Raw genomic sequence first — 15499 nt, 5'->3', positions numbered from 1 at the left:
AGCTCTACTTCAAAGATGCCAGCTGCACTTTTCAAGGAAGCTTTGGGTTCACAGGCTTAGTTCCCAGGCTATCAATTTCTTCTGTTCGGTAATTTCCCCCTTCTAACGAGGTTGTCTTTATGGCTGCTCATATCAGGTGTAAAAACTACAGTATTTGGCCCACTCAGAAATATTTAGTGTATTGACAGTCTTACAGAAAAAATTGTATTTGAGGAATTAGTGATCTTGGGCAAGCCGTGTCACCCATATTAGGCCTAGTAACCCTTGTTAGCATAAGTGACTGCCCTATGTATGTAACAGTGCCAGAGAACATGGGACTTTTTCAAGCAGATCTTTGAAGAGGCCAAAGCCTGCTATCCTGAAGCCCAGAGTTGTGGTCTTGCTTTTTGCTCTCCTCCCTGCTCTCAGGATCCTGATCTCCCCCATCTCATAATCACTACAGCCAAAGCTGCCTTTGACCTTCACCCATAAACTCTCAGTTGAATGCAAAAAGGCTTTATGCACAAGGAGAGACAAGCTACAAAGGTAGATTAAAGAAATATTGCCTGGGCATGTAAAGATGGTGTCAGGAAAGCCAACTGTGGTAGGTTTACCTTGGCTGGCTGCCAGGTGCCTGCCAAGCCACTCGCTCACTCCCCTTCCTCAGCAGGACAAAGAAAGAAAATAAGGTGATAAAAAGCCCGTGGGTCAAGCTAAAGACAGGAAGATCACTCACCAGTTACCATCATGGGCAAAACAGACTCAACTTGGGGAAGATTAATTTAATTTCTTGAAAATGAAAAATAGAGTAGGATGGTGAGAAACAAAGACAAAACTGAAAACACCTCCTTCCCCACCCTTCTTGCCAAGGTCAACTTCACTCCTTCATTCCCGACTCTTCTGTCTCCTCCTCCCCATTTTAAGAACTACTCCAGTGTGATTACATTCCATGGGGTGCAATCTTTCAGGAATGGATTGCTCCAGTGTGGGTCCCCCACAGGCTTCAGTTCCTGCCAGAAAAACTGCTCCTGCGTGGTCTTCTCTCCATGGGCTGCAGTTCCTGCCAGGAGCCTACTCCAGCATGGGCTCTCCACAGGCTGCAGCTTCCTTCAGGGCACACCCATAGCTCTGGTGTGGGGGTCCTCCAAGGGTTGCAGTGTGGATATCTGCTCTGAGGTGGTCCTCCATAGGCTGCAAGGGAGCAACCTACTTCACCATAGTCTTCTCCAGAGGCCGCAGGGGAATCTCTGCTCCGGCGCCTGGAGCACCTCCTCCTCTGACCTTGATGTCTTCAGGGTTGTTTCTCTCACATTTTTATCACTCCTCTCTCACAACTGCTGTGCAGCATTTTTTACCCTTTCTTAAATAAGCTTTCACAGAGGTGCCACCAGCTGCACTGATTGGCTTATCTTTGGACAACAGTGTGTCTGTTTTGGAGCTGGCTAGAATCAGCTCTGTCTGACATGAGGGCAGCCCCTGGTCTCTTCTCACAAAGGCCACTCCTGCAGCACTGTGCCCCCCCCCCCCCCAACTTTGCTATGCAAAACCCAATACACCAATACTCACCTGAACTTTAGACTTGCAAGGAACATCAAGGACAAAAAGAAGAAGCTCTGCTGCAGAAAATATCATAGCAACATTGTATCAACAACGTAGCAAAAATCAATGGGAGACCTTATAGGAGGAGAAGGTTGTAGAGCAGGGGTCCTCAAACTTTTTAAACAGGGGGCCAGCACGCAGATTAAGTGGCAGGAAGTCATCTGCGGCTACTTGGTTCCCCCACCCAGCCCCCGGTGTGTGTGTGTGTGGGTGTGTGTCTGTAAATACCGGGGGCCAGATTGAGGACCCTGGGGGGCCGTATCCAGACCACGGGCTGTAGTTTGAGGACCTCTGTTGTAGAGGATTGAAGATGGGTTAATTAGCATTGATAATATACAGCTGTGGGCTGGCTTCAGGGGCTGCAGGTTGGCTGATGTAGATAAGGTGCAGCTGTGGCTGGATCTGTTAAGTGGTTGGGCAGCCAAGGAAGAGAGAGGAGGAAGAAGGAGAAAGAAGGGAGAGTACCCTGGATGAGGAGAGACTAGGAGAAGGCAGCAGAGGGACTGGCATGAAGAGTATGTTGGTATGTGATGGTAAAAGACCTTGTTGCAGCTAGCTAGTTTGGAGAGTGCTGTGACAGAAGGTGATTTTATTTAAAATAGAAACTGAAACAAAATAAGTGTCAGTCATAGTTTCACACTCAAAAGCAGCACAGTAAGCATCTAAGAAGTCTGTCCAGCAGTCAGGCACATGTCAAGGTCCTGAGTGCAGTAGTAGGCCTTAATGGCCCTGACTAGCCTCAACTGAGGTTTTCACCCATGGGCCCAGGAGATCCATTTAAACTCAGCCATGAGCTATGTTGTAGAAGTGCCTGTCTCCAGCTCAGCCACAGCCATGACTGTGCCAGGAAATGGCTGCCTGTTGAACTGGATCCTGAGCTGCAGACTCACTTCCTGGCTTGACCTCGGACCTGCCCTATCATCATGAAATTGCCTGATGATGTAGACTTTTGGTTGATCCTGGCTACCCTTCTCGAGTCTGCTTTGGTTGGGTATTGTGGGACTGGGCCCTGGCTGGCAAGGCCTCTACCCTGCTGGTCTTGTTGTCATGTCTAGCTCCTTGCTTCCCATCCCTTAGGGAGAAGCAAGTCCTCCTTGCTCCTGACAGCACCAGGTCTATGCATGTTCAAGCCATCCATCCAGCAGTCAGGCAGCAAGATGCCAGATGTTAGGTGATGACATGGAGGACAAGGGATGCCAGCTGTCAAGTCTTTCTAATGTATCCTGGGTTATTCTTAGGTTAGTGATCACGTGCAAGTTTTGGATATGCTTTTTTGTACCCTTTTGGAGCTGACAGTGATCAGTGTCTCCACCCTATCCCACCCCTGTGACTGTTACAGGTGAGCAAACAACCCATACTGGATCTGGATACCGGGGTTTATTTGAGAAACAATGAAATTAGAGCTTTTTACCCTACTTGGTGATCTTACAAACACATTCACTTCCCCCCCCCCCAGCAGTACATTCACTATGTCTGTACTTCCTATCAGGAAGATCACTAGATCACTGCTGGTCCAGGAGGGTTGAGCAGATGAAAGTCATGTTGGTTTTGTGCTGTGCAGCTTGCTCCCAGTTACCAGTCTCAGGCATTATTGGCCAAGATTCCTGCATGTCCCCCTGCATTTGTCTCCACACATCTCCCTGATCTTCCCCCACTTCCAGGATCTTTCCTCCAGCCAAGATCTTCACTTTCTTTTTGCCAGGCCTCCTTCTTCTTTTTGGTAACCCAAGCCCCCAGTTTTCCCAATTTAAATAGTCCATGTGCAGAAGCACAACACGTGATCAGGCTCCTAATTGGTGGTTCTGTTTCTGAGTTGGAGGAATCAAGATGTGACACACTTCTTTAGTCCAAGTATTAGTTATCAAAATTTACAAACAGTCTGTACTGGTTGCAGCTAGCAAGTCACAGGCTTGTGCTTGAGAGTACTAAAGTTCAATTTTGGATGTTTACCCACACATAATTATCTGCAGCCTGTCAGCATTCACAATTTAAGCTCACAATTCTTTCTGCCTACCACAGCGAGTCATCAGGAATTGTTCACTGTTCTTTGTTTCCAGACCTGGATGTCTTCTGTAATGGCTGGTGGATGTGCTGAGGTCTTGATGACCTGCTAATCTGGGTGCCATTAACGTATACAATTGAGAGCCTTTGTTCTGCTGTGTGTTCCTTCTGGTGTCTCCACACACAAAGGTTCCCATTCCTTCTCTATTCACACTAATCTTAGCCTTTCTATAAAAACTCTCTATGCTGCTGCTACAACAGCAGCAAAAGGCTGACCAAGGAAAAACTGGGACCGTTGCTGAATAGGGCAGACGATTTAGTGACAGTGGACACAGATAAGGTTGAGGCACTCAGTACCTTCTTTGTGTCCATCTTCACTAGCAAGGTCTCCCATGCCTCTGTGCTTAGTGAAAGGGTTCAAGAGGGAGAATTACCAGAAGCGGATGAGGATCAAGTCAGGGATTACGTGCGTGAACTCTACCCATACAAGTCCATGAGACCTGACAGGTTGCCTCCAAGGGTGCTGAGAGAGCTGGCTGATGTCCTTGTAAGGCCATTCCATACCATCTTTGAAAAGTCATAGTTGTCTCATTGGAAAGGAGGAAGTTCCTGATGACTAGATGAAGGCAAATATTGCATCCATCTTCAAAAATGGCCAAAAGGCCAATCTAGGGAACAACAGACTGGTCAGCCTCACTTCAGTCCCTGAGAAAATAATGAAACAAGTCCTCTTGGACAACAGTTCTGGGCATATGGAGGAGAGGGCTACTAGAAACCGTCATTAAGGATTTACCAAAGATAAATCGTGCTTGACTGACTTGGTTGCCTACTTTGATTAAAATAGTTATGGTTGTGGACATTTACCTCAACTTTATCAAGGTTTTTGACACTGTCTCCCATCCTATGCTTGTATCCAACTGTTATGGTCTGGATGGGGGCGAAGGGGGGTGCAACTAGATTGGTGAAAAAGTAGCTGGATGATCAAGCTCAAAGGATAGCGGTTGCTGTGTCATATTCTACCCGGAGGCCAGTGACAAGTGTGGAGTACTACAGGGGTCTATCCTGGAACCTGTCCTGTTGAACACCATTTTCAATGACCTGGAGGTGGCAACAGAGTGCACTCTTCTCAAGTTTGCAAATTATGCTCTTAAGGACAGGGCTGCCATTCAGAGAAACCTAGACAGGCTGGAGAAATGGGCCCATCAGAACCTCATATAACTCAACAAGAACAAGCACCTAGTCTTGTACCTGGGAAGGAAGAACCCCTTGCAAAGATACTGGCTGAGGACTGCCTGGCTGGGGAGCAGTTCTGCTGAAAAGGACCTGGGTGCTCTTGATAGGCAGCAAGCTGAACATGAGCCAGCAGTGTGTCCTGGCAGCAAAGGCGGCCAACATAATTCTGGGCTGTATTAACAGTAGTGTAGCCATTAGATCAAGGAAAGTGATTATCCCCCTTTACTTAGCATTCATTAGACATGGAATACTGTGACCAGTTTTGGGTCACGTACAATACAGGAAAGACATTGATCAACTGAAGCACATCTAATGGAGGGCCACTGAGATCATCAGGGGCCTGGACCACATGCTCTATTAGGAGAGACTGAGAAAACTGGCCTTTTTCAGCCTGAAGGCTTTGGAGGGGACCTGACAGCAGCCTTCCAGTACCTACAAGGAGGTTATTAAGAAGGCAGAGCCAGGCTCTTCACACTAGTGCATGGTGGGAGGACAGGAGACAATGGGCATAAGTGGAAATAAGAGAGGCCCTGACTGGATAGGAGAAACTTTTTCTCTATGAGGATGGTCAAGCATGGGATCAACGCGCCCAGAAAGGTTGTGCAGTCCCCATCTTTGGAGGTTTTCAAAACCAGACTGGATAAATATATTTAGTTATCTGCAGTTTGCAGCTGAGACAGCTACTATCTTTGCAGGTGTAGGGAAAAGACTCAAGATATTTGTTATCACAAGGAGCTAGTGGCCTTGGACAAAAGTCTGGCAACATGTTTAGTGCTAGTTTGCTCTGTATAAGAAAGGGACATAAAACCAGCGTGTGATGGAAAAAAAGTGAGGAAGCCCCTGTCAGTTTGAGCCTTGATACAGACAGGACTATGCAGCATGCTGTACACCAGATGAGAGATCCATCTGATGCCATCACCTTGGGCTCCTGGTATCAGAAGGGACGTAAGACATTCTAATTCAATTACTATCATCGGTTCCATATAGCTTCTGGTTTTTGAGTCAATAAACAACCTCTTTTTCTCACATCCTGGATGTGGTATGTTGTTTCCTTGAATCCTCATTGTCTGCCCAATAGCTAGACAGAACAGCAGATAACCTGAGGATAAAACACAAGTGTTCCAGACATTAGTACTAGGGCCAAGAAAGGAGCTTCCATCAGCTGATCTATTGCTTATTTTTTACTAATACTTATCCCACTGTATACTACAACAGACTTAGACTTTACTATATCATAATTAGAGCCTACAAGAAAAAAATAGCTAGTGTTGCATAACAGCTAGTTTATCTGTGTCAGCAACTGCTGGTAAGATCTATGAGAACTATTTATACCAACTCATTTACTTGGGTTAGTCAAACTATTATTCTAAAATGCATTCCAAACCCTGTGTGCGATCAGAGCAATGCAGCAGAGGGCCAAGTAAACAATAGATCTGGCTCAAGGAGCATACAAATAATAGACTCCTGTAAAAACATGTGACAAATATTTATACTGATATTTGAGGTACAGACTCTCCCTTGAAATAGCTCAGCTACAGAGTACATGTTTATGGACAGAGCTGCTATAGAAAGAGCAAGTTTGAAAAGTTTCATAGAAATTTTGGATTGCAGAGGCTCTGACACCAGGCTTGTTCTGGGAATAGCATTTGAACCCAAGATCCTAAACCACAAGGCTTTTAAAGATCGTCCTATTTCTCAGTACTTAAGTTGATAATTTCAGAAATCATTCACTTAATAAAAAGTTTTAGTTTAGCAGTGTATGAAATACCTGCCAAAACCAGACTTACAAGTGCTTGGCTCTTGACTGTGATCAAGCTTTGTTGAAAGCAGAATCTCATCCCACCCACTGTACCTGAAAGTCTCCTTTTGTTCTCTTCAACTAATAATTTTCACTCCATTATAGAACTAGCTTTAAAAAATTAGTTTTAAAAATTTAGTTAATTTAAACTAAAGTCTTAAAACCAAAAGTTTCTCAGTGACCATACAACCCAAAGATCATATGTAAGCAATTGTTAGTTATATGGGGGGGAGGGGAACAACACACAAGACTTTTTTTATGAAAGCAAAATGTAACATTTAAATCCTCTTAGAAGAGGTAGAGAGCCAGTGTTTTAATTGATGCCATTCAGATCTGCAGTACTGATGTCATACCAATTTATTGCTAATGATAAAACCAGATTTAAGAGCTATGCCAGCAATATAGCAGTATAACTGTGATCTTCAATATTCATAGAATAAGACATACCCATATCTAATAACAATAGCAGATTCCACCAGAAATCCATCACTTATTGTAAACATTGTATTTGTGCAAGTTCTTTTTCAAACTTTAATTCCCAAAATCATGAAAGGCAAATTTAGTAGCATAAAACACATTCAGTTTCATGTTTGGCAATGAGAACCCCATTCTTCATAGACAACCAAAAACCTAGCAGCACATTTTCAAACATTATTACAACTGTTTCTGGATTACCCTCCGTCCAAATCCCTCCCCACTCAAAGCACCAAAAATAAAGTGCGATGCCCATAAAAATGTCTTAAGAAAATAGCCACGTTCTTTTATTTGCAATAATGATAATAAAAATAATAATAATAATAAAAAGAGCACTTTGCCTCAGTCTTAACAGTGCTATACTGTGTCCATCATTTTGGGTTCTTCATCTTTCAGTAGCATTGAGTTTAAATTGGAAACACTTCTGTTTATGCAACCTTGTCGATCATTTGCATTCTGCAACAAATGAAGAATTCAAAGCTTAATCTCAATGCATACATACACTTACAGATAACTAAATCAAGCTCTTTATTTTGCTTGTCTTAAGATAAGTTTGTAATAAAATAAAATTTCTTAAAAAACAACAACCCAGACAGTATTGTCATAATGTGAGTGTCAAGAAGCTTCTTTAAATTTAGCTAGCATACTATCACCTTATTTACTTAGGGTTCAGTTACCAGATCTTATCAAACAGGTACCTTGACCAAAATTATTTCAAAGTACTTTAAATTGTGTCTCCTTCCCCAACATCCAGCTTTTAAACCCTTTTAAATTTTAATCTTCAGCCCAAGATGTGATCATCACCAGCACTGAAACCAAAGGCCCCGGTGTTCCAAAATAAAGATAAAACCAAGGGCAGAATATCGTAACACAGTGTAAATTTTCCTTAGACTTGACTACCTGTAGGTTTCCATTAATAGGATTAGTCATTTTCAGTTGAAAGCTCATTTCGCCTCCTGTGATGCAAAGTATATTTAATTCTAGCGCCTGAACAGGTTAATGATGCAGTTTTCCATTTAGCACAATTATTCAAGGGCACTGAACTAACATATGCCTTTTAATGCTATAAATTGTGAGAGCTTTGAGAAACAATCTCTCTTGCATATTGCTAATAGTGCATGTTAGAAATGACAGTGCTTCACGTATGGAGAGGCCTATTCCTAGATCTCAAAAAGTACATCTTCTCAAGAGTGTAGCAAAAATCTATTCCTAAAAGAGTTGTTATATTCATTTTTGGAAATAAAAAGCCTACCTGTGACAAAGACTCCAGTCCTACAATACCAGTATAGACACTGGGATTCTGTACTGACGTAGGTATAAAGGCTTGAGACTGTGAACAGATTCTCACTCTTGATTTGAATGCTTCAAGCTCAGTTTTAAAAGCTTCCAAATAGCCTTCTTCCCCTGCCTGTAAAAAGAAGAGTGAAATATTTTTCATCTCAGCCAGATTTACTTCTAGTTGTAAGCATACATACTGCTAAAGAGAAGTCTTGCAGTAATGCATATTATACTCATTAAAGGATAATGGTTTGTACAAGTCAATAACAATATTACCACCAGTCAGCTTAAAAAGAAGATTCAGGTATGCTGTTTTTTGTTTGTTTGCTTTGTTTCAAAGAGAGACTTTAGCATTTGATGGGTATAGCAACTGAGTTATTCATCTGAGAACATGTAAGAACAAAACAAATATAATTTTAATCCTTCCTTTATGCCACCTCAGAAGCCAATACCCTTAAGAGAAAAGGTACTAATGGCAGCACTCAATTCAAAAGCAAAGCATGATTCAAAGTGGGTGTCAACTGAAGTCCTTAAAGCAGCATTAAGATCAGCATGATTTGATTCTTCAGTCTTGGATAACTTAATATAGAACCTGCATCAAACCACAGCTTCAGTCTTCTCACATCTTTCTCTCCCTCTCAGCATTCCAGAGCTAACTATGACTGACTGAAGAGAAACAGACTCCAAATTGGGCCCTGCCATAAACTGTATAGAGAGGAATTATGATAAACGAAATAGGACACTTGGTTCTTAGACACATTCATGTTTGCGCTGTAATTTAGGTGGCACTTCACTTTTCCACACTCCTGTAGTTCCCATGCTATGTTCTGCTTTCCCTCTGGCCTAACAAAAATCCATGGAACTTCCATTCTCAAGATCAGAATTATGCAAAATGTTCATCCTAGAATGAACTGCCAACAAAACACCACTTCCCCATAAGCTTGATTCAGTTGGTAACATATTTAACCTCCAACTGTCAGGAAGAAAGCTCCTTCAGAACACTGATCCCTTGCAAGGGTATCAAGAGTTTCAGTGTTATACAAGTTCTGACTTACTTTGGCTTTTTGGAAAAATAGACGAAAACAGCCTCTTGGATCCACATTGCAACTTCTGGCCATTTCTATAATAAACTGCATCACAACTGCTTGGTGTGCTATTTGTTCCATCAGAGCTCTTTTCTGAAAAGAGAAATTACATAATTACAGAAAGTATCTTTAAAAGTATAACTCTATCTAGAAATCAGCAACATCTTTGCATTTGATTCCTAAAGAGGAAAGAACTGATACTGACAGAAGCAAAGGGACTGTTAATTAGCTGAGACTAGATCTAATGTAGTAATGTGTTTTGGAGGCTTCCTTCAATAAGATAACATAGACATGAGAAGACAGGGAGAAGATTAATTAAATGGCTCATCAATTTGGACAGCTTTTCTGTAGTGTAAGTGGGAAATTGCATACTTTTAAGCGGTTTAAAGGTCTTCCTAGTACCTGTTCAGCTTCTAGATGAAAACACCATAAGATGAGATATTTAGCTGTTTCTTCACATACAAGATATGGATGGTCAGACAAAAATCTTTGACTGTCATCCCATCTGCCCAGCATACCTGATTAAAAAAAAACCCAACAACATGAATTAACACATTCAATACGGAGAAGTGATTTAATGCAGTGAAGATGTTATTCAAATTTACATACCACTACAATCTCCTTCACACTTCATTGTTACCTTAGAAGAACACCATGCAAATAAAACTGAACTCTATATTTTTTGGTTATTAAAACACCTCCCAGTGCTAAAAGAACATTACCAATAAGGTATGCTCAGACTAAAGATACTGAAATATAGTTAGCTGCTACTGTTAAGATCTTATTTTTATTGTATCTCTGGCAGCGTTAAAAACAGGTTAACTGTAAATGGTTTTCACACACTGTAACCAAGTAGTATCTATACCTATTTATTAAGAATTTGATAGTATAACAAAATTGATGGATGGAGATTTATAGTCAGTGATTTTGACAGAAGTGCTTGCAAGTTAAGACAAATAGAAATGAAAGCATAATCATAGTCTAAAATTAATATGCTTTGACATGGTTTGCCAGGGTTTAGGAAATAAAAAGCTATTTTTATAACCAAGTTCAAGCATTAAGGTCAAAAACAGGAGAGCCAACTCAGTGGTTGAAAGTTAACTAGAAGACTTAATTGTAGTAAGTAGCATGAAACTACCTTCATGGAAAGACCTGCAGGTTAAAAGTCAGAACTCAAAATTCAAACAGTGAGATGATCACCTCCCCCTCATTTCCTTCATATGATTTAATTGCCCTAATACACATATTAGTAATATTTTACTGCTTGCCAGTATTAGATACAAAGTTTTACCCTTCTATCACTCATATATTTATATATTTAAAAATAAAAGATCGGTTCCATCTCTACATAGTCTTAACAGCTGTTTTGCAGATATTTACCTTTTATCATTCACCTCCCCTCATGGATTAACAGACAGAAAACCCCCAGCTATTTATTGGAGGCAGGTCCCAGGCACTTTTACATGCAGGAATTGCATCTCCATTAATGCCCCTGTCATTTCCCATGGAACAGCAGAAAAAGTTGCTAGAATTTTAATTTTTATGACTTGAAAAACTTTTTCAGTTCTATGTTGACTCAAGAAGTTCTCATTGATCATAGTAACCAACGGGCTTCTGTGCTTTACAGCTTCCATTACTTTGAAATGGTTATTTGTTATGATGCCACATCGCCTGTCCTGAGAAACAAGAATCTAGATACTCTCCTCGCCAGATGTTTCATTTGTTAGCATCCATTTTCTACAACAGTAATAACAATAACGAAAAAAAGAAATAGACCTACACAAATTCTACAGGAGATTAAACTGCAAAATGTTGGAAGCAACATACTTACCAAAGTATCTAATCTTTTGTTCATGTTTCTGTATAAATGATTTAGATATATCTTCATCTTCTACTTCTTTTCTTTTATATTGACTAATAAAACTCTAAAGATGAGAAAAAACTATTATAGAATCTCCACATATACCTTTTTTGACCTATAGGATTATTTTAATTCATTACTACTTAAAGGGCAATGTTCTAGTTTTAAACACAGCCCAGCAAACACACATGTACCCAACACTTCATGTACCCAGGAAGGTTATTTACTAAAACACAGCTCATCTAATTAATAATAGGGTGAAAAATGCCTTATCATATTATTCTTCTGAGCAATAATATATCTCAAAGTTCTATGCACGAGTAGGAACTTACTGATCTATAAACAATGAGAAATATCTATACCATCTAGCCCTGATGAAGCTAACTCAGTGGAATTATGAAAAATGATGGTTCATATTCAAGTTAAGTGCTGAAAACAAAACTGACATTTACTATGAAGACAGCTTGTGCTAACATAATCTGTATTAAGAAATTAACGTTATTAGAGGCAAACTGTGCATGTTTCAAATGTGAGAATTTAGCATAACAAAGAAACAAACTTAATGTGAAGAACTTTTTCTCATCCTTGGTTTTGGCAACAGTTGCTATAAGGGACAAATATAAGTTCTGACTCCCAGTTAAAGGAGGTGTCATACACATTCATGATATCAGTGCAACATGTCCTCTTCAATAGGACAAATTAAGAAAGAAAAACATTCAAGACATTACAATAAGCACTATACTAAATATAGAAAACACTCAAGAAGAGAAATAAATGGAATAAAAAAGGCTTATAATTGTTTTCATACACATTTATAGGCCATACCTTATTAAATACCTCCTTACTAAATGAATCTGTATTCCATATTTTCTGTCTTTCCCTCTGTATTAGTGCTGCTTCTTTTCTTCTCCATTCTTCCTCTCTCTGTCTCAGTTCTGAAGCTTCAGTCTGTGCTTTGGCATATTCCTGATCAATGGATTCCGAATTATGCAGTGCTAAACTACCAAGTTTCTGCTGGGCTTCTGCTAGATTCCATTTGGATTCTACAGAGTTCTTCACAAACTCTTTTTGGTTTTGACAGATTAATTCAATACCTTGAATATACGTCTGTGTCTGTGTGGAAAACAAAACATGCTGTTTATGGAAGGAAAATTGATAGAATTTATGAAGCATATAATTCCCAAATAGAACACTGACATGGAAGGCATCGTAAAAACAATATTATATTCACAACAGTGACTAAACACAATATTGTTCAGCTAAATTACTTTTAACGGAAACTTCTACTTCAAGCTTTCTAAACCTAATTGAAAGATACTTACAGAATCATGGATCAAGTATTACCACCAATAATACAGTCTCCAGACTGTATATCATAAAAATATTTTCTAGATAAAAGGATTTTCCACACTCTCCTCTGGCTATCTTTATTCTGCAAAATTAGCAATAGCCAAAATAGCAGAATACTTGCAAGACATACTTCTGAGAAGAAAGCATCTGCTTTATGATGTTGTGGTTTAACCCCGGCCAGCAACCAAGCACCATGCAAAAACTTTGACTGGGCAGGACCAGCTCAGCTAGCAGATCCTCTGGTATTAACCAACCAGGTAGCCTTTGCTAAATGTTTATCCCAATGTTTGAAGGTCCCACAACCCATTGCTTTCAGCGTAGTCTTTAACAATCCATTACATTGTTCAATTTTCCCAGAGGCTGGTGCATGATAGGGAATGTGATATACCCACTCAACGCCATGTTCTTTGGCCCAAGTGTCTATGAGATTGTTTTGGAAATGAGTTCCATTGTCTGATTCAATTCTTTCTGGGGTGCCATATCGCCACAGGACCTGTCTTTCAAGGCCCAGAATAGTGCTTTGGGCAGTGGCATGGGGCACAGGGTATGTTTCCAGCCATCCGGTGGTTGCTTCCACCATTGTAAGCACACGGTGCTTGCCTTGGTGGGTCTGTGGGAGTGTGCTATAGTCAATCTGCCAAGCCTCCCCATATTTATATTTCTGTCATCATCCTCCATACCACAGAGGCTCAAACCGCTTGGCTATATTGCAATGCATGTTTCACATTCATGGATTACCTGTGCGACAGTGTCCGTGGTTAAGTCCACCCCTCAATCTCAGGCCCATCTATATGTTGCATCTTTTCCTTGATGGCCTGAAGTGTCACAGGCCCACTCAGCGATAAATAATTCACCTTCATGTTGCCAATCCAAATCTACTTGAGCCACTTCAATCTTGGTTGCTTGATCCACCTGCTGGTTGTTTCAATGTTTCTCAGTGGCCTGACTTTTGGGTACATGAGCATCTACATGACGTACCTTTACAGCCAGATTCTCCAACCGAGTGGTGACATCTTGCCATAATGCAGCAGCCCAGATGAGTTTACCTCTACATTACCAATTGCTCTCGCTTCCATTGCTGCAGCTACCCCCACAGGGCATTTGCCACCATCCATGAGTCAGTATAAAGGTAAAGTATCAGCCACCTTTCTTGTTCAGCAATGTCTAAATCCAGCTGGATAGCTTTCAATTCTGCAAACTGACTCAATTCACCTTCTCCTTCAGCAGTTTCTGCAACTTGTCATCGGAGACTCCGTACAGCCACCTTCCACCTTCAATGCTTTCCTACAATATGGCAGGACCCATCAGTCAACAAGGCATATTGCTTCTTATGTTCTGGCAGTTCATTATACAATGGGGCTTCTTCAGCACGTCACCTCTTCCTCTGGTGACATCCCAAAATCTTTACCTAGTGGCCAATCCATAATAATTTCCAAGTTACCTGGATGATAGGGATTTCCTGTTTGAGCTCGTTGTATAATCAGCATGACCCACTTACTCCATGTAGCATCAGTTGCATGATGTGTAGAAGAAATCCTCCCCTTAAACATCCATCCCAGCAATGGCCACCAGGGTGCCAAGAGGAGCTGCGCTTAAGTACCAATCACTTCCGAAGTGGCTGCATGGTGCTTGGTTGCCGACTGGGGTTAAACCACGACAGATGTCAAATAACAATAGAGTAACTATTACTACCTACCTTCCAGCATGCATTAATATTACTGTGGTGGGTTGACCTTGGCTGGCTGCCAGGTGCCCACCAAGCCACTCTCTCACTACTCCTCCTCAGCAGGACAGAGGAAGAAAATAAGATGAAAAAAAGCTCGTGGGTCAAGATAAAGACAGGAAGATTGGTCACCAATTACCATCACAGGCAAAACAGACTCGACTTGGAGAAGTGAATTTAATTTATTTATAATTAAAAATAGAGTAGGATGGTGAGAAACAAAGACAAAACTGAAAACATGTTGTTGTTCGTTTCCCCCCCCCCCCCTTCTGAAGATCAACTTCACTCCATTGTTCCCGACTCCTCTGTCTCTTCCTCCCTGTTCTGAGCAGTGTTGGGGGGATGGGGAATGGGGGTTGCACTCACTTTGTATCAGTTCCTCTCTGGCGCTCCTTCCTCCTCACACTTTTCCCTTGCTCCAGTGTGGGGTCCTTCCCATGGGCTGCATTTCTTCAAGAACTGCTGCAGTATGGATCTGTTTCATGTTATACAGTCCTTCAGGAAAAGACTGCTCAAACATGGGTCCCCCACGAGCTGCAGCTCCTGCCAGTACCCTGATCCAGTGTGGGCTCTCCACCAGCTGCAACTTCCTTCAGGGCACATCCACCTGTTCCTGTGTGGTGTCCTCCATGGGCTGTAGTGTGGATATCTGCTCCAGCACGGTCCTCTCCATGAGCTGCAGGGAACAACTGCTGTGGCACGTGGTACTCTCCATGGGTTCCAGAGAATCTCTGCTCCGATGCCTGGAGCACCTCCTCCTCCTCTTTCTTCTCTAACCTTGATATCTTCAGGGTTGTTTCTCTCAAATTTTTTCCTCACTCCTCTCACAACTGCTATGCAGTATTCTTTTGACCTTTCTTAAATATGCTTTCGCAGAGGTGCCACCAGCTTTGCTGATTGGCTCAGTTTTGGCCTGCAGTGGGTCCATTTTGGAGCTGGCCTCTGGCCAGCTCTGCCTGACGTGAGGGCAGCCCCTGGTCTCTTCTCACAGAGGCCACCCATGCAGCCCCCCCCAACATTGCCATGTAAACTCAAAACAAATGCTCACTGCATGTCCTCTGATCTTATCCTGGACTATTAGTGAAAGTGGAATTTAAGCTACGAATTAGTTGGGGCAC

General features: G+C 41.6%; 1 protein-coding gene across 1 annotated transcript; it reads right to left on the bottom strand.

The window, feature by feature from the left end:
- Positions 1-2935: 2935 nt before the first annotated feature.
- Positions 2936-14626, bottom strand: LOC130141980 (hsp90 co-chaperone Cdc37-like 1). The gene is made up of 7 exons (XM_056323361.1): positions 12134-14626; positions 11279-11372; positions 9850-9965; positions 9418-9540; positions 8337-8492; positions 7426-7540; positions 2936-5911 (listed from the first exon to the last, which is right to left on the bottom strand). The coding sequence occupies exons 1-6, from the start codon at positions 12479-12481 to the stop codon at positions 7442-7444; spliced, it is 936 nt and encodes a 311-aa protein (XP_056179336.1). The 5' UTR covers positions 12482-14626; the 3' UTR covers positions 2936-5911; positions 7426-7441.
- Positions 14627-15499: the final 873 nt, after the last annotated feature.

This window comes from Falco biarmicus, chromosome W, assembly GCF_023638135.1.
Source record: "Falco biarmicus isolate bFalBia1 chromosome W, bFalBia1.pri, whole genome shotgun sequence".
NCBI classification, from domain to species: domain Eukaryota; kingdom Metazoa; phylum Chordata; class Aves; order Falconiformes; family Falconidae; genus Falco; species Falco biarmicus.
Note: the sequence above shows the minus strand (reverse complement) of the source record. Positions and strands in the feature narration are given on the sequence as shown.

Coding starts and splice junctions, on each gene's coding strand:
- LOC130141980 (XM_056323361.1), bottom strand. CDS start 12,481: ATGCTTCATAAATTCTATCAATTTTCCTTCCATAAACAGCATGTTTTG. Junction 9,966..11,278: donor ACAAAAGATTAGATACTTTG/GTAAGTATGTTG, acceptor TTTTTTAATCAG/GTATGCTGGGCAGATGGGAT. Junction 7,541..8,336: donor GACTGGAGTCTTTGTCACAG/GTAGGCTTTTTA, acceptor CATTTGTTGCAG/AATGCAAATGATCGACAAGG.